The 26,956-nt window shown below is 40.7% G+C and overlaps 1 protein-coding gene across 4 annotated transcripts in view; it reads left to right on the top strand.

The window, feature by feature from the left end:
* Nucleotides 1-26,956, top strand: part of SLC35F1 (solute carrier family 35 member F1) — a 586,228-nt gene that overhangs the window by 526,748 nt on the left and 32,524 nt on the right. For all 4 annotated transcript variants that reach the window (XR_016234523.1, XM_089333727.1, XM_002714777.6 and 1 more), the window contains 4 exons: nucleotides 10,450-10,609; nucleotides 16,491-16,647; nucleotides 18,745-18,797; nucleotides 26,670-26,824. Coding sequence is in view for 3 of the 4 variants with exons in the window: in XM_089333727.1 (XP_089189853.1) it covers nucleotides 10,450-10,609; nucleotides 16,491-16,647; nucleotides 18,745-18,797; nucleotides 26,670-26,824 (525 nt within the window). In the remaining variant the exon portion in view is untranslated. The remainder of the gene's footprint in view (nucleotides 1-10,449; nucleotides 10,610-16,490; nucleotides 16,648-18,744; nucleotides 18,798-26,669; nucleotides 26,825-26,956) is intronic.

Genomic DNA, 26,956 nt, shown 5'->3' with positions numbered 1-26,956 from the left:
TCGGGTGAAAGCAGGCTTGAGGCAAGCAGCCGGCAGACTCGTTTATTTCAGTTGGTACAACATCTTATATAGTCAAGACCAGCCAATCTGGTTAAGGGGTGGTCTGTGCCCCATCCAATCACAGCCTGTTGCCAGGCAGTTTCCAAAGCCATCCCTGACGCTCGCTTGCCAGTGGCCACCTTGGCATGGCCTTCTCATTCCACTACAAGGATCCAGGACCTGATGACCATTTCTCCAGTGTATCTTTCCAGGAAAGTCTAGGAAAGTGGAGTGGGAGATAGGGGGCAATACTGACTTCTCCAATGCAGCTGCTGTTTAATCTCCATTAGGTCCCTTGAGTCTCTTAGTTGAACCATGTGAAATTGGCAATAATCCATGAATTTTACCAACAAAAATAACCATTTCCAATGGATCAAGCTATTATTTTTCTGCCAGTCGTATCCTAGAGGGGATAGTATTATGGCACACTGGGGGTGAAGCTGCCTCTTGGGACACCTGGATCCCATACCAAAGTGCCTAGGATAGAATCCTGGGTACTCTGCTTCCAATCCAATTTCCTGCTAATGCACCTGGGAGGCGGCAGACAATGGCTGAAGTACTTGTGCCAGCCACATGGAAAACCCTGATGGAGTTCCTGGTTCTTGGCTTGTGCCTGTCTCAGCCCCAGCTGTTGCAGTTATTTGGGGAGTGAACCAGTGATAGAAGATTCTTTCTCTCTCTCTCCACACTACCCCTCCCCAGCACTCTGCCTTTCAAATGAATAAATAAATACATCTTTTAAAAGATAAATAAAAGGCTCCTAGAGGAGAGGGAAAGAAAGTGGTTAGAAACTACAAGCATCCATCATTGAAGATGAAAGTAGTGCTTGCAGCATTTTAGACCATCTCTAAATAGACATTTAGCCTGAATGCAAGCATAATGCTACACTCAGCTTTTCTGAAGTCAGTGAAGGGTCACAACTTGAATAAGCCATGCTGAGTTTTTAGGTTTGTGAGTACAAGAATGGGAATGCTGCAGAGATTTCTAAACTGCCTGTTCTTCATTTGCAAAGCAGTTCTCCCATCTTAGCTACCTAAATTTCATATTCATCCATGTTACAGAGCACGAAGTCAGGAAACATAAAATACCACAGTTACTTTATGATACTCTCTTTTGTTCATTTCAATTAAAGTAACTCTGAAAGAGGTAAAATCTATGTCACAAACTGGATCTTTTAGAAGATATCCCTTCCTGCTTTTATGTAAAGAAGTAGCCTGCAGTGGGCTTTTGGTATAGTGGTTGAAATGGAGCTTGGGATATCCTCATCCCTTAGTGAAGTGTCTGGGTCTGAACACCAGCTCTGCTTCCAATTCCAGTTTCCTGCTGGTATACACTCTGGGAGGCAGCAGGCGATGGCTCAAGGACTTGGATCCTGGTTGCCACGTGGGAGACTAATTGAGTTCTGGGCTCCTGGCTGTGGCAAACATTTAGGGAGTAGATTAGCAGATGGAAGATACCTCTCTCTACCTCTGTTTTTCTTTCTATTTCTCTGCCTTTCAAGTCAATAAAATACATACATATGTGTGTGTGTATATATATATTTATTTAAATAAGTAACCTACCTTTTCTTGAACCACTATGCAAATCTATTCATTCTTTTAAAAATAAAATGAATTTTGTTTATACTTTGAATTATTTGGTGAAATTTGCAAAATCATTTCAAAGAGAAAAGTTGAACATAAGCCAAAATATATTTAACTTAAGCACTATGTAGGACTGTCTGTACTCTTACTTTCTGTTTTCATGAAAACAAAACCCCTCTATTATGTATATCTGATATTAATATTATGCCCTTTTTGAAAAGTATGATTTATATTCTGCTGATATTTCCCAGCAACTATAATAAATACAAACTTTCACATTCAAAATTTAATTTGAGGTTCTATAAAGGTTTGGAGAAAGCTATAGATTTGCTCTGAAAGGCTTCATTTAGCATTTGACAATGAGAACATGAACACTGTAAAACGGGACTTTTGCTAAGGGAGATGATTTGAAGACTATAGAACATGATAATAAATTTCATCTGGAAGAACAGATGAGAAGAGCTAGGACAATTTTGAAAACAATTAACAATGAAAACCAGTTTACCTCAAAAGACATTAAGAATGCATGTAAAGCCTTAGCAATTTAAACAGCACCATATTATTAATAGTAAGGAATATACTATGGTCCTAAAACAGATCTTAATGTATATGAAATACACCCTGGAAAACATACCACAGACCAACACGAAAGGGACAGATTGTTCAATAATGCACTGAAAAAGTTAACTGAATAAAAATTCAAATTAGATATTAATTTCAGCTCCTGTGAGAAAATATTCCAGATGAGTTAAAATTTTAAATGTTAAAATAAGAACTATAACTAATAGAACATATAGGTGATTGCATAACTGATTTGGGGAGAGAGAAGAAAGTTCCAAAAATGAGCTTACAAAAACATATTTAAACACATCCATCTTAGGAAACATGGTAAATGAATTTTATAAAAAACTGTAAAGTATTTTATCAGATATCACTAAGATCTGGTAGTGTTAATATAAATTTATTTTATGTATAAATAATATTTCTCATCCATCAGCAAAAAGAAATTAACCTAGAGCATGCATAGATATTTCCACAAAGAAATAATCATAAAAATGTAGATTTTAAAAGTTTGCTTAATTAATAATCATATAACTTAAATGTAAAACAGTAAAGAAATGTCATATTTGATATAACATGGCAATTTTTGAAAAGGTAATGCATAAATTAGTAAAAGTATAGGAAGATTAGAACAATCAATCTCTGAAATTAGACAAGTTTATAATGACTAGTTTACTGGAAGAAAATTGACAGTATATATATATATATTTTTTTTTTTTTTGACAGGCAGAGTGGACAGTGAGAGAAAGAGACAGAGAGAAAGGTCTTCCTTTGCCGTTGGTTCACCCTCCAATGGCCACCGCGGCTGGTGCGCTGCAGCCAGCGCACGGTGCTGATCCCTGGTCTCCCATGGGGTGCAGGGCCCAAGCACTTGGGCCATCCTCCACTGCACTCCCGGGCCACAGCAGAGAGCTGGCCTGGAAGAGGGGCAACCGGGACAGAATCCGGAGCCCCAACCGGGACTAGAACCCGGTGTGCCGGCGCCGCAAGGCGGAGGATTAGCCTAGTGAGCCGCGGCGCCGGCCGACAGTATATATTAAAAGTTTTTAAAGGTTGATATTTTTAAGCCTATAGTAACATGGGTAGAAATCTATCCTAAGGAAATATGCCAGGATATGAGCAGAGATTTGTTGGTGTTTTTGAAGCATCATCTCTAACTAAGAAGAACTGAGAACAAAGGAAAGGTTTGAAAATAGGAAAATGATTTTAAATACTACTTTATAAAATATTGACAAATATTCTATTAAAAAATTGGCGAAGGATTTAAATAACCACTTTTTCAAAGGAGAAATAATAACCAATTAAAATATTGTCAGTTTCATTTATCACTGGGAATATGTAGGTCAAAATAATGGGATAACAATTTACACCACCAGGATGACTAAAATGTAAAGAAAAAACAAAAATCAATAATAACAAGTGTTGATGAGAATAGAGAGAAATTAGAACCCTCATACATCGTCACTGTGTGGTGTAGTCATTTTGAAAAGGAGTGTGACAGTTTCTCAAAACGTTAAATACCACAGTGCTTAAATGCTGATTAAGATGCTTGTATCCCTGTCTCCCGTATAGGAGTGCCTAAATTTGATTCCTAGCTCCAACTCCCAATGCAAGCTTACTGCTGGTTCAGCCCCTGGGAAACAATGTGGATGAATGAAATAACTGGATTCCTGCCACGATAAGGTTGTGATAGTTAAATGCAATTATGCTACATGATTCTCAGAATCAATATAAAGTATTAAATAGGTAAAATAATATAAATCCTTTTCCCATGATACATTTCATAAACCCAAATCCCAACAGCTCACTGGTAGTGTGGTGCCACAATAGCCCTGTCCATACCATGTTTGGCATTAGTTTCTCTTGCAAAGCATCTAAACCAGGAATGTCCTATGATACTAGTTGATGAAGAAATTTCATTTTATTACACTTAATCTTAGTCCATAACAATGTATTTACTGCAAAGTGGTCCATTGTCTCCCACATGTGTTCTTAGATTTGGGGCTTGGTAAAAATTCTTCAGTATATTGAAACTTCTTTATTCAGATTTCAATCTGGCCCAGCCTGGGGCTATAGGAGCCATTTGACGGGTAAACCAGTGGATGGAAGACCTCTGTCTCTCCCTCTAACACTATGTATGTATGTGCATATATACATATATATTATTAGCACATACAAGTGCTAATAGTCATCAGGTTTTCATTTTATAAAATTTAAAGCAGAAAGCACAGTGTCAGAGCAACAGGCCACAGCTGAGTGGCCTCACTGTAGAAGCATCCTGGCACAGGACTTACAGGGTCCTCTGGAGGAAAGAGCCAATGAAACAGAGAAGAGGGTGGCATTACATGGGTTGTGGGAACTTCCTTCCAGGGCCTGGGTGGTGGTGGTGAGAAGGAGCCTATTAGCTTGCCTGGGCAGCAGCAAGGCAGGAGCACTGCTGACCCAGCAGATTTCCTGTCTCCTTCTACCAGCCCTCACCTGCTCCCCCTGAAGGGGCTGGAGCATCTCTGCACTGAGGAAATTCCTAAGGCTCTTGCAGGATTACTGAGGGGAGCCAGGCCCCCACCACATGCCTGCCACTCCCACCCTATGCAGCTGCTCTAGGACCTGTGCCTATCCCTGCACCCCAAATGTAGATTTTGAACTCATGTGGATCAAAGACTTGGAAAACATTCTGCAAAACCAGGATACAACTGGAGATACCTACCAAGCCTAAGAGGTTTGGCAGTTTGCAAAAGCAGCTTTTGCTGATCCACAATGAGCCGTATCAATGAGACAGTCCATTACTGGGACAGCATTGTGACCAAGTTAGGGCGGGGGAGCAGAAGACTTTCAGAAGCCATGGTCTGAAGCCAGACTGAGATGGTCTGGGGATTGTTGGCAGATGGGGACAGCATCCAAAGGAAGGGAGAAGCGTCAGTGGATGTTGCAAGGGAGGGAGAGAGAGAGAGAGAGTGTGTGTGTGTGTGTGTAGGAGAGGGTATAACCAAGTGTAATTAAGGACTTCAAGGAAAGTTGCAGAGGTAAGACTATCACAGACTAGATGAAGGGAGGGAAGGGAAAGTGAGAGGGAAGTTAAATGATGCCACAATCCTCCAATATGCAGGTATGTATAAATTTTAATGCTATTTAACACTGACTGTCTTCTGTTGTCCTAACAGCAGTGTCAGCATGGACCTTTTTTATTTAAAGGACTTCTGACAGCTACACTTGAACTCTGATCTAGGGGTTCAGAGATTAGTATTTTAGTCTAACACTGACTTGTTTTACTCTTAAATCTAAGTTTCTTCATTTATAAAGTGAGTATGGTCATAGCTCCCTCAGAGGGCGATGATAAAGATTAAGTAGCTATTATTATTATAATTTTATAGACTATGCATGTAAACGTAACACAACCTTACTGTAAATGTTCTTTAAAGCTACAGGTTCAAATACTAATCCTGGTGCTATTACCATGATTTCAAAGAATTTGCCCCAGCAACTATGCATCACGTATCTCAATGTCTCTATCACTAATCTCAGAAAACAGGAGTTTAGACCTCTCTGACCTATGTGGTCTGAAGATTAATGACATAAAAACAGCAAAATTAGGTTAAATCCTTTGGGGGAAAAGAGATGCTATGTAAATCTAAAGGTAATGAACGTTTTGCTTTCTAAATTGTTCTTAATGTCCTTTGAGACATATGATGAAGAAATATTGTTCATTTTTTTGCTATCAATATTTTTTCAGATTGAGAAATGTATATAATAAAGTTAAATCTGCTACACAGATTAATGGCAGAATCAGATTTTTTCTTTTTTCTTTTTAACAATCTCAGTACTAGGCATCGAATGCAGTGCATTTCTTTGTTTTCACGCTAACAACCACTTGACTAAGAAGTTAAGCTACCAGAAAAACATTGGAAAATTATTTTGTCAGTGTGTTTTATGCTTCATGACCATAGGGGAAAGTCTAGAGGCAAAAATCACTAAAAAAATAATAGCCTATTTACTAACGCAGCTGTCAAACAGTTCCTTTTCTGTAGTTACAGATGCCATGGTGAGACCTCCAGCTGTAGCAATTAAATATCCCTGTCAGTGACTTTCATTAAAATATTGTTCATGAAAAGTCATTATGACACAACTACTGCTGATACCAACAATTTGTGTGACCTTGAACACGTCACTTCTCTTCTAGGAATTTGTGAGGCCCTGACTTTTAAATAAGGAGGTCTTGTCATGGCCTTGCATTGCAAGGACATACTGCCCTCCAGGGGCATTTGCAAATGTGTAGATTGTTTTAATGGCCAGAGCCCAACAATGCTAAATGCCCTGTAAAGATCATAAGGCAGTCTTGCAAAAGAAAGCATTGTTCCACACAGAATGCTACTAGCAACCTCGATGATCTCTAATGTTCTCTGACAGTGATGCCATGCGATTGTCCATTCATTAGTGCATCCAGCCACCAGTTACTGAGTCCTCATTGTATGCGGCGCACAGAGCCACCCTTGCTCTGATATTCCAGAAATCCTGGCTTGCCTATACCCTACATTCCCTTCTTTCTGAAAGTCTTCCCCTACTCCTGGACCACCAGACATTTACAAGTGAGGATTTTCCAATGCAAACCATGGAAGAGATAGATTCTAGGACTCAAGTGTTTTGGGGTTTTTAATGACACTGAGAACAAAAGGCTTCACTTCAGCCCTCCCCAAAGATTGGATGTTGGCCTAGTTTTTCCTCATTAACTCAGGAATGGAGGTCTTCAGTTCCACTAACTGAAGACTTCCAGCCAGATAATGAAATCCCAATTGCAGAGCATGTAGCTATGTATCTCAACTTGATTCCATCCTTCTTAAAAACAAAACACCAGCTGTTTTATGCCACTGCACAGTTTTCACTGGCAAACTGAACATTCCTAATGTACTGAAGTGACATCTGAGGACAATTATATAACTTAACTTCACGTGTACAAGGGGATTTCCGAAAGTTCGTGGAAAACTGGAATGAAAAGATTAACATTTGATGCCAAAGTTTGAAATCCATCCATAGTTTTTTTTTTTTCATAATACACATTTCCATGAATTTGTTGAAGACCCTTTGTATTACCACCTTAAGTAGGATTAGCTTACAATGCTAATTAAATGTGCATCGAGCTACATGTAGTACAATCCTACCTGCCATCATCCCTACACACACACACACACACACACACAGCCCCTCTAGGGCCATGTGGCCTCTGGACTCAGCCCTCAGCCACCACAGAGGTACTCGGCATTCACATGGTCCTATTCTGTGTTACCATTTCACAGCCACCAGGTACACGACTTACTTCTCCAAATGCTTGTTTCATTTTGCAAGGGAGAAGGCTAGAATGCAAAGAAACACAAGCCTCTGCCCAGGTCACCACCAGTTATGGGAATAGAGGAGATTCTGAGTTCTATTTACAATGCCAAGGAGCCACTCTTGCATTCAGGGGTGCTTTGCGAATACTCAGCTGTGAATGAATCTATTTTAAAAGCATCATTCTGATCATTAAAAATCTTTGTATGTGTCTCTTCAGTAACTTTGATTGTATATATCCCATGAGCCCAGCAGTATCTAAATAATGGGAATGAGGTCCTGCCCTCGTGGACCTCCTGACATGTGGGAGTCAGACATTAGGCCAATAATTCCATAATAAGTATGATTGCAGTTGGCACTACAAAAGGGAAGTGCAAGGTGACTTTGAAAAGTTCATGGAAAATGGAATTAAAAGATAAGTTTATTTTTGGTGCAAAAATTTTTTGTAAATATATGCTTGTTTTTTCATAACATGCATTTCCCAGAAGCTTGTTAAAGTACCATGATACTGGATGCAAGAAAAGCATGGAACAGGACTTGAACTATCCTGGTCCTAGTCCTGGTCCTGAACTAACCACAATGTTTTTCATGAGGAGACAACATGTAAGTGCAGGTCTGACAGAAAAGGAAGCAGAAGTTCTGGAACTTCCTGAGTATTGCAAAAGGAGGGGGATACATTAGTAAGAACTCTGAGGCAGGAAGGAAGGGCTCCTTCCAGGTAAGAGTGAATGCTAGCTCAGTCTAGGTGACAGAAGTGGAGGTAGCAGGCCGGCGCCGTGGCTCACTAGGCTAATCCTCCACCTTGCGGCGCCGGCACACCGGGTTCTAGTCCCGGTCGGGGCACCGGATTCTGTCCCGGTTGCCCCTCTTCCAGGCCAGCTCTCTGCTGTGGCCAGGGAGTGCAGTGGAGGATGGCCCAGGTGCTTGGGCCCTGCACCCCATGGGAGACCAGGAAAAGCACCTGGATCCTGGCTCCTGCCATCAGATCAGCGCGGTGCGCCGGCTGCAGCGGCGGCCATTGGAGGGTGAACCAACGGCAAAGGAAGACCTTTCTCTCTCTGTCTCTCTCTCTCACTGTCCACTCTGCCTGTCAAAAAAAAAAAAAAAAAAAAAAAAAAAAAAAAAAGAAGTGGAGGTAGCATAAGTAGGTTAGAGACACTTAGAAAGTGGGATTTGTAGAACTGGTTGACCAATGGGATGTTGGCTATGATGGTGAAGGAATATTTGGAATCACTGCCCTGTGCTCACTGCTGAGGGCTGGGGGTTGGGGGACAGGGTAGGGAGGAAGGTGGCACTGGCTTAGGATGCCATCAGTAACTGTACGGGGCAGTGAGACAGATCACAAGTTTCTCATTTGGTACAAGGAGTTGAGGTTTTGTGAGCACCAGTTGGTCTAGTTGAGACGCTACTTTTGATAGCACCTCCACGGGTCTTACCAGAGTTGGTTGGGACTAAACCAGCCCCATGGACCCAGAGCACAAGTTCAGAAGCAGATTTACATACCAGGACTGAGAACATCATAATTTACAAAATACATTCATGCACATTGTCTCTGAGTTTCACATTGATCCTTGGAAAAGATTTGTTGGTGGGGTTGCTATCCTTATACTACTCACAGGAAACTGAGGTTAAGGGTCAAATTCAAGTCTGCTGGCTTCCGGTACACAGGTCCTCATTTCACTGCATGATAAGGGTTAACTCTTCACCCTTCTGTGTCAGATGGGACTCCTATGTCAGATGGACTCTCAATATTTGTGCAAAATACATTTAAAAAAAGAAATCAAAGAGTTTTTTCCCTATACTCTGTTCAACCATCTCCTTTATACTCTTTTCTTATAACAGTACTTTTAAAGTATTTGTAAACTCTTGAAACTAATATTTGTATTTATATTTAGAACAATTGCTTTGTTTCTAAGAGTGAATGACAAGGATAGATGAAGTGCCATTTGCTAGTAGTGGAGAGCAACTGTCTGGGAGAAATTAAGTTGAACTTTTGTTAAATTCTAACAACCTTTAAAGCACTCGCGGTAAAGCACTCAAAGACTTCTGTCTCCTCCCTTCCCATTCCCAGGATTCCTGGAGAATTGGGACCACTGATATGGCTGGATGTGTTCTCCCCATGACTCCAGAGCTCACATGGATCCTGCCTGGGCTCTGCAGAAGACATAAGGCAGAATGCCTTCTCCTTCCTCTGAGATGTAGGGGATGTCTACAATTAAATGAAGAGAATAAAATGAATGTTTACTTATTTCAGAGTTTCTTTTGAATGTACCAGTTCTGAGACTGTGAAAAAGCTCAGACTCAGGGGAAATACTAGGGTACTTCAAAAAATGTGTAGAAAATAGGATTTAATCTATGAGTTTATTTTGGAGGCAAAAAAATTTGTAATGTGTGGAAAATGTGTATTATAGGGAGATTACACATGAAAGGGCCAGCACTGTGGCCCAGCAAGCTAAGTCACTGCCCGTGATGCTAGCAAACACTACTTCAAGTCCTGTGTTCAACCCAGCTCCCTGCTAATGCACCTGGGGGAGCAGCAGAAGATGGCCCAAGTGCCTGGATCCCTGCCACCCACGTAGGAGGCCTGAATGGAATTCCAGGCATTTGACTTCAGCCTGGCCCAACCCCAGTCATTGTAGCTATTTGGAAAGTGAACCAGTGAATGGAAGATCAATCTCTCCCTCTCTCTGTCATTCCCTCTCTCTGTTACTGTTTTTCAAACAAAATCATCAAGTCATTTCTTAAAAAAAAAAAAAAAAAAAAAACTATACATATATTTTTTTTTAATTTTTACCAAAGTAAGATGATTTTAAAGTTTACTTTTCAGTGAACTTTTTGAAGTACCTCATAGTTAACCCTTTCTGCAGAGCTAAGTTCCTTGTCTTTGTCACATGAATAGCTCCCTGCTGAACTGGCTGCTCTTGTTTCCCTCCCTACCTTTCCCCAGCTCCTGGACTGTTTCGTGATCCCAGTAGTGATTTTGCTGTCCTGGTTCTTCCTGCTGATCCGGTACAAGGCTGTGCATTTCATCGGCATTGTTGTCTGCATCTTGGGCATGGGCTGCATGGTGGGAGCAGATGTGCTTGTGGGAAGGCATCAGGGAGCAGGTGAGTACCTCTGTGGGTGAGGCCAAGGCATTCATAGTTGAGTGGACACAATGAGGGAAGGGTGCAAGATATAGCTTTTATGCCAGTTGAAAAACATCCAGTGTTTCAAACTTGAAGGATGTGACCAGCTGGTTGGTGGTGGTGGCAATGGGTTAGTCCACTTCCAAACCTCAAAGGCCTTCCCCAAACTTTGGACAGCAGTTCTTTCTCTGCCAAGCCAAAGAAAGAATGAGCTTTCAAGCTCCTGGGTGAATATTTAAAGTTTAAAGACTACATTAGGAACCCCAAGGGCTGTCTCACATGCAGCTCGGGGCAGCCACGGGACAGTCGGATGCCAGTTTCAGGAAGATTCATCATATATTCGTCTTTTTCCTCTCCTCTCTCTCTTCAAAAAGGAAATTGATTTATTGATTTCCACCCATGCATTAAACAGGAAGCAATAATAAGTGTGTAGAATTCATATTTTTAAAAGGGAACTTAAAAAACTGCTTCTACGTGTTATATACAAAATTGTTTTATTCCACATGAATTGAGAATCATAAGTTTGGTTTTGGTACTTTTTGTTCCTCTTTGTGTTCAGTTGTTTAGAACTTCCAGACTCAGAATGAAAAGAAACAATCTAAAAGAAACCATCTAAAGCAATAAATGTTATATTTAAAAAAAAAAAAAGAAAACAGCAAAAAAAGACTAAATGAGGAATGTCAACATTTTTGTGAGAGAATACTAAGTTCTGTCTCCTCATGCCTAGTTTTTTTTTATCTGTTAATTTGGTGCAGAAGGGTTGGAGAAGTAGGGGGAAAGGCAGTTTTTTGGTATCAGACTCTAAGGTAAAGTTTCATGACTAACTCATCAAATTGCTGTGAATCTGCTAGGGGAGACCTGGCCCAGGGAGGTTTCCAAAAGACCCATTTTAAAACATTACAGTCCTTTAAATCTACCAAAATCCTTGTGTTAGAGAAGGGTAATTGGAACAGAAGGGGGAAAAAAAACACATTTCTATAGTTCTTGGAATTCTTTCTTCTATGAAATTAGATGATAAAAGAGTCAAAAATGGGCCCTCTGTTTTTCGGAGAATAGGTCATATAAAGTCTGAAACAATGTCATTTATGTTACGCCATAAAAGTTTATGGCTGAAAGAGATCTTGTTTAGCTCTCCTATATTTCACATCTGAGAACAGCAGGATCCAGGGAAACCAAGTGGCTTACCATTGATTGCCACGCTGACGGAGCAGAGATGGGACCCAAGGGCCCTGATCTTCACATATTACTGGGAGCTGAAGACACAAACAGAATGAGAGACAGCCTCAGCCCCACAGACTCACAGACTACACAACTTTATCAGTCCCCCTCTCAACAGGTGCACTGAAAATAGACGCTGCAGTGTGTTCCAAATTCTCTTCTAGGAGCACCTGCCCTGCATTGTCTATGGAAAGGCCATTTTGTGCTCTCTTCATGTAGAGATCTCCATATGGACAATCTCCTTGGACCAGTCAGAGGTTTTTGTTTGAAATAATGCAGCCAGGTGTTCTAAAGCCACCATTACCCTTTCTTGGCTTCCCACATGCTGCGTAAACCCAAACAAAGGGGAACCATTGCCCTTGGCTCTGAACATTCTGTCTTAACTGAGCCCCAGTCATTCATCTTGGTTTTCATCTTACATTTCATAGTCTAGGAAGACAATTTCCCTGATAAATCTGTTTCTTTAAGCCTAAAAGTCTTAAGCTAACTTGAGTTGATTTCACTAGATTGTATTCACTAACCTTATTAAAAGAAAAAAGTTTTCTTTCTCTGAGATGAGTGTTAGGAAAGTAGTACTATTTAAGAATAAAATAAAATGAGCCCTCCTGAGGTTCTCTCTAAACTGGTCAGTTTTCTGAAACTATGTAGATGTGGCTAAAACATAATAGAGAGATGATTTATCTGCCTTTGTGAAATCTGTTTCAGACCCACTTTTGTGGGTGAGAAGCACTGGTGTGAATGGAATTAAATTGTTTCATCTGCAGTCTCTTCTGTGCTATTGAAATTGTGCCCAGACACATGACATGATGCTTTAAAGCTAGCCCAGATATAGGATCCATGGGCTCATTTTACAAAATCATGATTGGAAATGCTTTACCTCCCTAATTAAATTAGGCAGCAATTTAATCTATCATTAATTAAACAAAAAAGGAAAATAGCCACACTGGTGTTGAGATCAATGTCATCTTAAAATTGGTGTGCATGATTATTTTAAAATGTTGCATCTGTTTTCACCTTTACAGTAGAATTAGTTCAATTGGATTAATTAGCCAGGGACATGAAACTTTTATAAAATACTTCAGGCACTCACTGGAACTTTAATCAGTCTTTCAAGAGATATAAATGATCATCACCATATCAAGAGCTTTTTTCAGGAAAGAAAGAATGTCTGATAGATCCTTTTTATATCGCTTAATCCATGTTTCACCTTACCATGGGATTTTGACAATTCTGTTTCCAGATACATTGATTTTAATGCATTCAGAGTTACTTGGACTTCATTATAATTAAATTGCTTTAATTCCACTTTGATAGCATGTGTCTTCATCAGCTACCCAGAAGGTCCTCATTTTGATTTCAACCTTTCTAAAGGAGTGCTCCAGATACAAAATCCAAATGTCAGGGCACAGAATGATGCACCAAGAGTAGTGCTTTAGATGAAATTTGACCAGCAAATTCTCCCACTGGAGACAGGGTAGAGAGGAGATGTCCCAGGCCATAACATGAGAGGCACTGACTTGGAGCCTGTGCAGTGATGTAAACAGTAAGAAGGATGTGAAAAATACATTCTCACCCCCTGCATGTCACAGGTACAACCAAGCACCACAGAAGCTCCATGCCCTTGAGCTGACTTGAAAGGTGATGGCTTTTCCAAGTTTCTCAGTAAAATCCAGTGGGCCTAATACATGCCTTTTCTCTTTTGCACTGTAGCTCCCTATTTGCATTATTTGCCATCATCTGAAGGACCATCTCTGTGTTAACTGCTTTGGTTGAGCCGAACAGGGTGGGGAGGAGTGTGGAGCATGTAATAGGAGTAGCCCCTGAGACTGTTATAGAAGTCCGGGTGTATAACAACGACTTACTAAGGCCAAAGAGCTATATCTCCGTGACTTTTCTACTGTCCTTGGAAAACTTATGGATATAAAAGAGGAGATTCAAAAATAATGGTATTAAGATAAAAACCCCATTACAATAATACCTTATCATGAAATATGCTTCTTGCCCTTCAAAAATATCCTCTTTCAACCATAATACATTTACCACACCTTCTAGTTCATTTATTAAAGATGTTAGATACCCATAACAATCAATTTTTATTATTAGACATAATTTTATATTTATTTCAAGGAAAAGAAAATATTGTCAAGGACTAGATTATCAAATAAAGGGTTGTTTTTATTGAGTGCCCACTGTTGCCAGGCATTTTCTCATATAATATCTCAGTGACTCTTAATGTGCAAAGAATTTTTATTCTAAGCCTCAGAGAAAGTAAGAAACTTGTGTAAGGACATATCACTATTAAATTATGTGGCCTATATGTGAAATCTGCCTATATTCTTTCTGTTATAGCCCTGTGCCCCTACTTTTCCACATATAGTTATTTTATCATAGGAAATTAGGATTTTTAAAAGCTACTCTGAATTTCTCAGAATGGATAGATTTTCCCAGGTATGGGACTTGTGGTGCTAAAACCAAGAGATATCGTAGGAAAACTAAGTTGTTGGTCTCCCTTTTTGAGACACAAATGGATTCAATGGGATAAGTACATTTTCATGAATTGTACTAGTAATCTTTCAACACTCCAAATAGTATAACTCAACATTTATTTCTTTACCTAATGGTAAATAATTATTTTAAATAAAGTTCTCTCCTCTTCTACACAAATACACAAGTAATTTTGTTTGTATTTAAACAAAAATACAAATGTATGACTGTATTTATTAGATTCAAGGAAAAAATCCAAAGTAAAAAATAACCCAAAGAGACATGTGGTTTATTCAAAGGGAATGATTGATTAACTCTCTTTAAGCACCACTTAGTGAGCATTTGACATACAGCAGATACTATGGCAAGCATTTTGTGTATATTTCATAGTATTCTCACAGTAACTCCCACTTTAAAGTAATAAAACTAAAATTCAGAAAGACTATATAGTTTACCCACTGGAGAGATGTGATTCTACCCAACTCCAGCTGAACTGAAAGCTATTGCCACCCAAGACCTTTACCATATGATGAACTAAGATCTTTTCAGTCAACTCACATCATTTAGACATTTAGACATTTATTGAAAATTTACAATGCTCCAGGCTTTACATCAGGGACCACAAATGCAGCTGAGTGAGTCACGGTCCATGCCCTTTGACCCTGCTTTGTAAGAGAACGGGTGGAAGAAGAAATAAGACACACAAGTTAACAAGCAACAGACATGGACTAGGATATGGTCAGAACTATCCACAGATGTTAATGATGTGAAATTCATAGGGAGAGAAGTATCAGATTGGGTGGACATTTCACAATTTTAAATTGTCCACTTACCCAAAATTTTCAGCAACATTATTACATGTTGTGGTTTCACACACAAGTAAGTGACACATATTCCAAGCATAATTTTACCCATGAACATTGTGCAAAAACTGGTACCACAAGTCAGGTATCTGCTGCACTAACAGTGCACAAAATATGGAGTACTATGTTGTAATTTCCAGTTAAAGAGACAAATTTTAGATATAAAATATTGCATCATATATCAAATACTTCATTATATAAATGGCTATATAAAATTATATTCTGGTTAGCTTAATTACATTTAATCAGCTAAATTTTCATATATGCTAAATGCATATGTATCCACTTTAAAGTTATTTAAAAACTGACAACCATAATTACCAATGAAATTAGAATAAATGATAACTAATCATTTGATACAGTTAAGCTAGAAAACACTAACGAGCTTGCAGTTACACAAAGTTGTATTATTGCTATTAAAAATTAGTGCTGAATTAGTGAAGATGTTTAGTACTACTACTGGCACTTCTAGTGGAACCAGTTAGCAGAATAGGCATTAACTGAACAAATGTGGAGCTTGGAAAATATTAGTGAGACTACACACTAAAACGGTGTGTCCTCTTTTTAGATATTTAAAAAGATAGATTGATGTTCCTCTAATTCCTATTAAAATACTTCATGTAATTTAGCTTTCCTGAATTCATTCATATAAAATTAATTTTATTAACCAAGAATTCTATTAAGAAGCACTTTCACACCTCATGAGTACAGCAATAATTGATACAATAATGACCTCATGTCCTCACAGGGTTGTAAAATGTCTCCTGGTTGAAAAGAGACTGAATCATGTTCGATATGATTTAGTATATATATTCCTCTAATGAATTAAAATTAAAAATTTGTCAGTATTTTATGGTGGACAAATAAACGTTAGCCGATTTCCTGAAGATTTCACCCTCTGTCACAGCTACCTTAATTGTCCTAGAAGATGCTCCCAGAAACCTCCCACCAGGTCTGTTTCCCAGCAGGGCCTGATCAGGTTCTCAGCTCGGTTTCTGAGCAGGGCTGGCTCGTGCTTCGTGAGCTCCGGGAGCGTGCCCAGCCCTCTCAGAATCACGTTGTCAGCTCCATTCCCTCAAGGCTGCCTCTAGAGCAGCACATAAACAAACTTTGTTAAATCTCACTTGGAAATTGAAGGACTTTTTTTTTTAAAAAAAAAAAAAAAGCCAGAATAGAAGAGGTAAAGGAAGCTTGATTGACGGGTGCCAGGTTCTTGTTAAGATATATTTAATGAAACCATGTCTGTTTTTTGTTTTGCTTTTATTTTTGGTTTTGTTTTGTGTTTTGTTTCCCAGGGGAAAATAAGCTGGTAGGGGACCTTCTGGTCTTAGGAGGCGCCACACTCTATGGTATCTCTAATGTCTGGGAAGAGTACATCATCCGAACCCTGAGCCGAGTGGAATTCCTGGGGATGATTGGTCTCTTTGGTGCATTTTTCAGTGGAATTCAATTGTGAGTAAAACTAACAAGAAATTCAGACAGTGGAAACCATCAGGACTTACTCTCACCATTTTTGTCCTTGGGGTGTAACAGTCAAGGCTGATCACCACCTAGAGATCTTATGAAATCTGCAAGTTCAACATCCTGATTAGTGCATTTCTTCCAAAACAAACAAGTTTACTATAAATTATTCTAAAACATTTCATGGACTTTGAAGATAATTTTCAAGAAATCATTAGAAGCATATTGACTTTCCCAAACCAGTGAGTGGGCTATTACTTAGAGAAATGGAAAAGCCAAACACAAATACCACAATTTGATGCACTTCCAAAAAGGCATATTGTATTGATTAGTGACAGTGACTGCTGGAGAACTCACAGATTGAAATTGCCCTTTTAAAAGATTTATTTATGTATTTATTTGAAAGTCAAAGTCATAGAGTGGGGGGAGAGACAGAGAGAGATAGTCTGTCCACTGGTTCACTCCCCAGATGCCTGCAACGGCTAGTGCTGGGCCAAGCTGAAGCCATGGACAAGGAGTTTCATCCAGTCTCTCACTAGGGTAACAGGGGCCCAAACACTTGGACCATCCTCCGCTACTTTTCCCTGGCCTTTAGCATGGAGCTGGTTGGGAAATAGAGCAGCTAGGACATGAACCAGCACCCATGTAGGATACCGGTGTCACAGGCAGTAGCTTTGCCAGATACACCATAATGCTAGTACCTAAAATTGCCCTTTTATAAATTTGTTCTTTTATTGCCCTTAGATTTGTAAGAGTAAATCACATTTCAAATTTTCTCTTAGAATTCAGCATTTCCATTTTCCTTGTAAAGGTGAAGATATAACACAGACATTCACTAAATATCAAACAGTCAAAAGCACCAGTTTTGGCAATAATTCTGGAATTGGAACATATAAGTCCTCACTGGTGCTTCAGAAATTTTCGTGTCATACAAAACATACTTTTCTGTCTGTAAGGACCATGAATTTTAGCTTCTTACAAGAGGTAAAGAATGATAGTATAACCTCCAGTCTAATCTTACCAAACCACCTTCTCTACTAACAAATAATTCTGATTTCAATAAATATATTTCTACAAAGCAAGTAGTTTGTAATTGTATTGATTTAGTATCTGAAATTATTTATGGAAGATATTTTGGCATCACCTTAAACATGTTTTGCAAATAGGTTCTCCAAATTCTTCAAATGTTGGTACCCTGAGATACTGATGACAAACTCCATAGCAAACAAGACTGAAGGGGATTTATTTTTGGTTTATTTTGAAACTCTGATGGCATTTAAAACTTTAGCTTGGTGAGAGGAAATCATGTAATTCAACTATTCATAGCCAACATTTTGTACAAGAATGGCTCATTTTACATATTACTACTGTTGAGTCCAAAAAACATATCCAGAGATCCAGTGCTCATTTGTTTCACCTGTAGTCCACTAGAACTAAGTGCTCTGGAGACATCTGCTGTCAAAATAAGGGTGCGTGTAGCAGCTGGATACATCAAGAGTGCCCTGGAACCAAAGCAATGCTGGTGGAATGGCGGCAGCCTTACCTCCTGGTCTTCCTCCTGAGTAGTGCTTCTCAAAATGTGGCCCGTGGACCACCAGCACTGGTATCATATGAGAACTTGTTAGGAAAACACCTCGTGACCCTTCCCAGAGCTATGAATCAGGATCCCTAAGAACGGGTCCCAGAAAAGGTGTCTTAGCGAGCTAAGTAGCTTTGAGAGACATTTAACTCTGAGAATCCCTGCCCTGGAGAATGTGCAATCGAAAATCAATTAAACCTGCCAGTGCAGAAGTTTTCTGAATCATGTTATTTGCTCTTTTAGGAAGCATCTGAGCAAGAACAAGGGCTGAAGGTAGTCTGCTTGGATGAGGACAGTGGAAGGTTTGGGTTCCACCAAGCCCACTGGCATACTGCTGCCCACAGCCAGCAAGGCCATTCTGCCTAATCAGCCTTGCCCCTGTGTGACAGAAAGTTATTTTTAAGTTGATTTGGTTGTTTTGTTATTTGCATAGATCTAGTAAATGAAAAATAAGAAGATAGAACGGAGTATAATCTTGCTCATCGGATCCACTTTGTTTGAATTCACAGAGCTATCATGGAGCACAAGGAGCTGCTAAAGGTGCCCTGGGATTGGCAAATAGGTAAGGGGTTTGCTCACTTAGTGCTGTGTTTAGTAAGCCTGAGATATGTGTTTGAAAAGTGATATGGGCGGGGACATGAACAAGAAAGGGACTTAAAATGGCAGGGGACAAAGGAAGATGAAATTCTCTTATCATTTTAAGAATTCCTGCACACTGTAAGAGACTGAATTGTATGATTCGTGTTTCTTAATTGAGCTTCTTCCCATTATCATCATCAAGATGCCATTAGGGAAGGCACAGAAGTGTGTTATTAGGTTAAAGACCAACCAAAAAGAGAAAAAAATGCCCTGAGGCAGTGGTAGCACATAAATGACAGCGATTTGCTGCAGCCAAGAAACAGGCAACTGATGTGATCATTAAAAAGTAAAGGGAAGAAAACTGAACTTGACAAAAAGGGATGAAAGAAAACAGCGTAATGGGCATTCTGTGCCCATAAAAGCCTGTTCTGAAGGGAGCATTTGCACATAAGAAATGGTTAATTGATCTCCAAATGGACTTAGAAAAAAAAATCAAGCACAGTTCAAGCTAGTTCATACTTATCCAGGGCATCTTGGAGTGCACCTATTTCTAAAAAATCGCTTTCCCCTGAAACATTTAGGACAGGGATTTAAAATCCTAGGTAATGGTCAAATGATCGATCCGACAGCAAGCCCTAGATTGCCCTAGATTGCCATTTAATACCCTCAGAAGGCATTCCCTCACTGTCTATACTGAGACTCCCGGGTCCCAGCAGTGAGCACAGAGTTTGGCCTGTGGGGATGACTATAAAACACATGCAATCGGCCGGCGCCGCGGCTCATTAGGCTAATCCTCCGCCTTGCGGCGCCAGCACACCGGGTTCTAGTCCCGGTCAGGGCGCCGGATTTTGTCCCAGTTGCCCCTCTTCCAGGCCAGCTCTCTGCTGTGGCCAGGGAGTGCAGTGGAGGATGGCCCAGGTGCTTGGGCCCTGCACCCCATGGGAGACCCTGGCTCTTGCCATCGGATCAGCGTGGTGTGCCAGCCGCAGCGCGCTGGCCGCGGTGGCCATTGGAGGGTGAACCAACGGCAAAGGAAGACCTTTCTCTCTGTCTCTCTCTCTCACTGTCCACTCTGCCTGTCAAAAAATAAAAAAAATTAAAAAATTAAAAAAAAACACATGCAAGATGAATGCAAATATCAGGTGAAGCACAATGCCTCCCCCCCACACTCCACCCCCCATTCTGAAGCTGAGTGAGCCATTTCCAGTTCATATGCGCTCTGATATAGCAGACAGCTTTTATCAGATTCTCTCACAAGGAAGGGAAACAATGCCATCAACTCCTGCGCACCCCTTTGCTTCCCCCAGCCTCTAAGCATCTGAGTCCATCTGGTTGGCAGCATACCTCCCTCTGAAGGCACCCTCTGAGCCACAGAATTACACATGACTCTCCCTGGGGGTTATCTCTAGTGACTTCAGGGGTCGACCGGCTCTTCTGTCTGTCACAGAGCCCTGCCATGTAATCTCCCTCGAGTTTTACTCCAGAGCGTTATAATTAAATGAAAATCAATAGAGAGGAGAGAATGGGGAGAGGAGAGGAGGGCAGCCAGGGAAGGAAACCAGCTGCAGGTTACAGAAGCACTTGCTTTTGTGACTCTCAAAGCCAGGAAACAAAATGTTACTGGTGGTTGGTAGCACTTCACATCACAGCGGTCTGTGAGTATAAATTAATTTGATATTGACGGTAATAGCAATCATCAAAAAGAATTGGTCTTCTAATTATGCGGATGTCATGTGCATGTCCATTGAGGTTCTATTATAATTCTATGTTCATTAAGTGTGTCATCCAAAGATAGTTTTGTTCTGAACTCTCATATTGGCATTAAAATGTCAGTCCCCTGTAGTCCAAGATGACAAAGAGTGGTGTGGAAGGAATGCACCACAGAGCTGTGGGTTTGATTCTTGATTGGAAATGAGGCCAAAATGGCCTGGATGGGGAATCAAATACTCATCCTTTTGTTTCTGAACCATTTGTGGGGTTCAGTTTGAGATTTCTTTTTTAACTCCAGGGCCAACTCTGTCTTCATTAGCTCACTCTGATTTGCTGTGTATTTCTGTTTAGCTCAGTTCTAGGCACGGAACATTCAAGGAACAAATAGTTATTGAATGAGCAAATGAATGAATGTCAGCCAAGAAAATGGGTCCTGTCCTGCTCTCTCTCATCTCACAAAATGTAGAAAAAAGTGAAGTGGACTGGAAGAAGGCTTGATGTTGCACTTTCTTTCTGGGAACTGGGGGATAGCAGAGCAACCACTTATACTTGTGGAGCAAAGGGAACACCAGAGGCAAATTAGCATCCTCTCCCCCTTCCCTGCACTCCCTGGGAAGTCACCCAGCAGTGTGCCATGCAATGCCAGGCGTGGACCACTGTGTCCTGGTGGAGAACGTCCATTGTTTTCAGTAGGACACCATCATCCAAGATGGTTTTCACTTCTTGTGATCTGTGAGAGAGTCCCCTTCCCTCTGCTAATCCATCTCATTCAATCTGGACAGCTCTAGTGCTTGCCACTTTATCAAAGTAAAAAAGAATGTTTTTCTCCCCTCTGGATTAAGTGGGATAATAAATGGGTCTTGTGTTTTCTGGGCTTGAAGACTTTTTTGTCTAGAAGATTTGTGTGATTTTCCTACAACATGGGCCAATTGCAAGGTACAGAAGAATTAAAACCAGGAAGATGGTAGTCATCGCTGTTTGGATTTTTCCTTTGTTTAACCTATTGAACAGAAGGACTCATTGTGATTATCTAAGCACTAAACTCAACTAAAATGTCTGCTACAGTGTCCTCCCGGAGAGCAGGAACGGTCAGAAATCCAGTGAATAACTTAAACCTTCCCTTCATCCCACTTGCCATATTGTGTTAAAGGATGGTGAGCAAATGCAAAATGATTTCACTGTCAGGTGTCACGGGGAAGGAAATGTACCAGGTCAGCTGGTTTGGGGTGTGTGGTATGCAGCAGGCTTCCTCATTTCTCATGTTATGATCAATGCTTATTTGGGTTTTTAGTTGTTTTTCTCCCCCTGAAGGCCAAAATAAGAGATTGGCTTTTCCCTGAAGATGAGATAATGGGACCATAGAGCAGGAAGGACCTTTAAGACCATTAAGAACAAAAAAATAAATAAAATAAAAACTGAAACAGAATGTAGCATTTCTTTTGGTAATACTGAATCTGAGGCCTAGAGAACTAATGGGCCTTGACCAGGATCTCGGCTGCCTATGGTGGGACTAATTTGTACTGGACCAACACAGCCAACTGGCACTCTTCACAAGTTTAGCTTAATTCATCTGTTCTGAGAAGACATTTCATCTGGGCATTATTTTTAAGACTTAAAATATTTTATAAATCTAGTATAGATGGAAAATGCATATTATAAAAATATGCATGGATTAAAGCATTTTGGGCACAAGAATGAGCTTATCAATCAGTTTCATTTTTCAGTGAACTTTTGGAAGTCCCCATCATATAGCATATCATCTATATTTCATATAAAGTAAGACTTTCATCACAGTCAAATAGGATGCTCTTTCAAAGCCTGATTTCTCTTCCTAATAAGCAATATAGATTAGTGATAATTATTCAGAATTCAAAGTCAGATTGTTCATGTGACTTGGGGGCAGGTTGCTCAAGCCCTGTGTGCTGGTCTTTGGTCTGATTACTCACAGGTCCATTTCTTACCCCTGTTCTGCTCTGCTCATGCCAGCCACACCACCCAGACTTCTGTCAGCAGGCTTCCAGCTAGGTTTGGAGAAGATGGGAGGTCGGGGAAGAGAGGGGAGGAAGAAAGAAGCCAGCATGTTTCTCCCTGATTCCCTCTTTTGTGTCAGGTCTCCATGATATCCTCCTTGCTGTATTTCTTCAACTCTTGGAGTGCAAGCAACTTAACTGTTACTGCTCATCTTTGAGTGGCCTCACTATTCCTGTTTCCCCATTACCCACTGAAACAAACGCCTTTACACATCATGCTCCATATTAAATTTTCCTCGTTTATACCTGGAATGCACTGTGTTTCTTGACTGATACACTCTACAAGCTGATTTCCTTGTCTAAAAAGGATAACCATAGTAAGGATATTATACTGCTGTGGGGATTAGTTAATGTATATACAGTATTTGAAGCATAATAAGCATCTGGTTCATTTTAGCTGATACGATTACTTCCAATTTCCTTAACTTAAACGTGTTTGGCACATGAGGACAAGAGCAACCAAATTTGATCTTTAGTGAAAGAGAAAACATTTCAAATAGATGGTTATATACCTCCTCTGTCCATGCAGTCATCACAGCTATTATGTAGATGTCTGCCAAAAGTAATTCATTATACATGTTTGATGATGTTGATCAACTGAAAACTCTAAATGGATAGCAAGTCGGACCTTTGAATGCATTGCTAGTGTCCACTAACTGGCTAATGTTCACCTAAGAACAGCAAATCACCAAAGTACAGCAATTCTGTATTTCAACTTTCAGTTCAATTGTGTGTTTATTTGACTGACCATGCTTTGCTTACAAATCAGTATAGATACTTGCACACAAAAGCATCGGTTAGCCTAGCAAAGTGATGAACTATGGTGATTTATCTATTCTACTCTTGTCCCCTACATCTAATTTCTGCAGCTTTGAAAATTACATTTAGAATGGTTAAGTGGAAGGCATCCAGAGGTGACCTGAGGAGCAAAGTGAAAGCCTCCTGTGTGTCTGTATTCCCAGTCTCCTTGGCTTCCTGGGTGTGCTTATAGACTCACACCTCTTCCTTGAGCACCCCCCGCCCATTGGACAGATATTCTTGGATGATACATAAGCGTCTTAAACTTAACACATTCAAGATGGAGCTTTTTATTTCCTCTGACAATTTGGCCTTCCCTTGGTTCTCTCCATCTCAGTAAGTGGCATCACAATCTACCTGGTCTCCACAGTAACTGGAACCCTGGCATCCTTGATATCGTCCTTTCTCTGTTTATGAACATCTGTCACCAGGGATGGTTGCGTCTTCACAGACCTGGCCACTTGCCTTCTCCAGTGCCCTTCACAGTGAAACCAAGCAAGCTGCCAGCCTCTCTTGCTTGAACTTGAACCCTGGTGTTCAAGCCCTGCTTTTGCCTTTCCAACCACTTTTCCTCAGAGTAGGCAAAGTCATATTTTGAAAATTGGATCAGATCATGTTAGTCAAGTATTACTAAGAGTGGCTTCATCTTGAAGCTGAAATAAGACAATAAATTTCTTTCCAATACCTGCAGGGCCCTGCATAATCCATCCCCTTCCTAATTTTCTAGCCTCATCTCTTCTCACTGCCCATTCTGTTCAATATCCTCATTCATTCTGGCTCTGGTAGCTCCTGGAACACTATAGGCCCTGGCCCTTCTCAGGGCAAATCTCCCTGCCTAAAGTATTCTTTCCCTGGCTTGTCCTGTGGCAATTTCTTTTTGGTCCTTCAGCGTTCAAGGTAAAGGCCACTTTCGTAAAGCAATCTTGCTTAACCAGCTGCCTAAAGCAGCCACCCTGCCCTTCTCTGTGGGAGCATTACGCTTGATCATAGCCAAAAGGCCGAGAAGCGATCTGTGGGAGCATTGATGCAGCTTTCAACTTCCTGTCTATCCTGTGTTCCATTGTATCATCAGAGCCCACAAGTCAGAGTCATGCAGAGTGTAGTGTGCTTTGTGAGAAGATGGAAGGGCAGGATTCTGGAACTTTCTAGTCAGTCATGGTATGATCTGAATTAGTGGTACCCTGGTGCCTGTTCTGTATTCTGATCAAGTCTGATTATTTTTCATGCATCTGTTTAAGGATATATCTTATCCCTAGTCTGCTAATCACAGATTTCTTTAAGGAGTACCACATCAATGTTTATGACATTTCATATTTTAGTAATAGTTACTCATAGATTATATAGTATTTGTTGCATTTTTAGTAACTTGGTTTAAAGAAAAATGTATTATAAGAAACCTGAAACCTAAATATAGAACTGTGGGGAGCAACTCGGACTAGACTAAGTTACTGGAATTAAGACTTATTCTATGCATCTGCTCTCCCACAATATGGCGCTGAGAAGGGAGAAACAGCTTCTACACAGCTGCCTCCAGTTCAACCAATAAACTGTAGGACCTGCTCCTGATTGGAGGAGAGCAGCGTACTCGGCGTGTGGGTAGCAGAGTTGGGATTGGTGGAAGAGGACTATAAAGGAGGAGAGAGACAACATGCACCGGGAACATCTATCTGAAGGAACACCTGTGCAGCCCCCGAGAGAGCCGGCCGGCGGTGTGCCGCTCCCCTGCTGAAGTGGGGAAAGTGGCCAGGGGGAACTGCCCTTCCACGGAGGTGGAAGGGACGGCAGCCAACCCGGGAAGAACCAGCAGCAAACCCGGGAAGGGCCGAGCAGACAAAAGAACAGCGCAGGGTCCTGTGTCGTTCCTCCACGAAGACGGGGAGCGACATAATGGTGCCGTGACTCGGATATGAAGCCTAGGCAGGGTTTAGTGTCGTTCCTCCACGAAGAGGGGGAGCGACATAGAACAACTGATGATTTTTAGGAGTAAAAACTTCTGGTGTAGAAACAAAATCCATCTGACATTACCTTGACTGCATAGACACTTAAGAAATTGAAGTGACTATTCCAGCCTCCTCCAAGGGCATGTATACCACACTAGAGGGGGCTGTTGTATTGAGTTCACTTACTTAATGTTCAGAAAAATGTTTTATATCGATCTGATCTGGCTTGTCTTAAATTTAGTATCAGAAACATAGAGAATGAGGATTTGTACCATTAAATACTTTCCATATTTCATACAGGCAAACAAAATTTCTCTGGGGGAATCCCTGGTCTTCCTACTCAGAAGGATTGGGTATCCAGTACCTACCACATCCCTCAAAACTCCCAGAATCCAGAGGAAGCAATCTGTCCATAGCCCATATCAGATACATTTAATCAAGTCTTCCTATTTAAAGAAGGATTTCTACTGTAATGCCCACTGATCCACTGAATTGTACCATTTACACTTGTTCTATGCCTTATTCTTTCAAGGTAGATACCAATATCATTTTTCTATATTTGCATTGTATCAACATCAGGGAAAAGATAAACTGCGGTCTAGATTTAGCTACAAACTCCTGTTTGGAACCCTACAAAGTTGAGATTTCATGGAATTATTAATAATTATTTATCTAGGCATCATTGCATATTAGAGAGAATTTAAGATAAGAGGCTGGTATACATCACCTTCAAGGCATCAAGCCCATGTGTAAGAGTCTGTGGTATGCTGGGAAAGGTGCTGGGAGGGTAGCGCTCAATGTGTCAGGGATAATGTGGAGCAGAATTCAAGAATGTGGAAGAAGCAGGAAGACCATCCTATGCTCAGAATAGAGAAATGGTCTGCCCAAGGTCACACAGTGAGGATTCCAATTCAGTCTTCCAAAGCCAGGTCTCATTGACATGTGAGCCCTTCAGTGTGAAAGACTATGCAGTTATTATGAGCAATACATAGTACCAAGCAGTTTTGTCCCTGTTTTATAAATAAAAAACTAGAATTTTCTAAAAAATTTAAAAACACATGGATGGCACGAGTGATTTGTAGACAGTTGGGCAGAGAATCCAGAAGCTTGGGAATGCAGCCACTAGGAGGCGCTCCTTCCCTGAAAAAGCAAGATGTCAGCTGTGTAAGAAGTAGAAAGTTCGTTTCACACTGGAATTTTGACTTTGCACATCTCTGCTTTGTATTACCCGACAGTCAACAACAGTTAACACAGTGAAATAACAACTGCTGTTGTGAGTGATAGGTGGTGTGCACTATCCCACTGTGTTCTCCCACTGTGGCTGCTGAGGAAGGCTTGAGTGAGACCCTGACATTGCCCTCTCTTCACACCCCACAGGACTGCTCTATGTTGGCTTTAGTGCCTGCATGTTTGGTCTCTACAGCTTTATGCCAGTCGTCATAAAGAAAACCAGTGCCACTTCGGTCAACCTCTCCCTGCTCACAGCAGATCTGTACAGCCTGTTCTGTGGATTGTTTCTCTTCCACTACAAGGTAAGTTGAGTCACTGCTCCCTGTGAGAATGACACTGTGCAGGATATAGTGCATACAGGTAAGAGCGCCCAGCTGTGGAACGCCTAATTCTGTGTAGGCACTGGGAATACAACCGTGTGCTAGCTCTCACGA

This window comes from Oryctolagus cuniculus, chromosome 5 (genome assembly GCF_051225735.1).
Source record: "Oryctolagus cuniculus isolate XC-2025 breed Fujian yellow rabbit chromosome 5, ASM5122573v1, whole genome shotgun sequence".
Taxonomy (NCBI): Eukaryota; Metazoa; Chordata; class Mammalia; order Lagomorpha; family Leporidae; genus Oryctolagus; species Oryctolagus cuniculus.
This window is presented reverse-complemented; position numbering and strand designations above follow the sequence as displayed.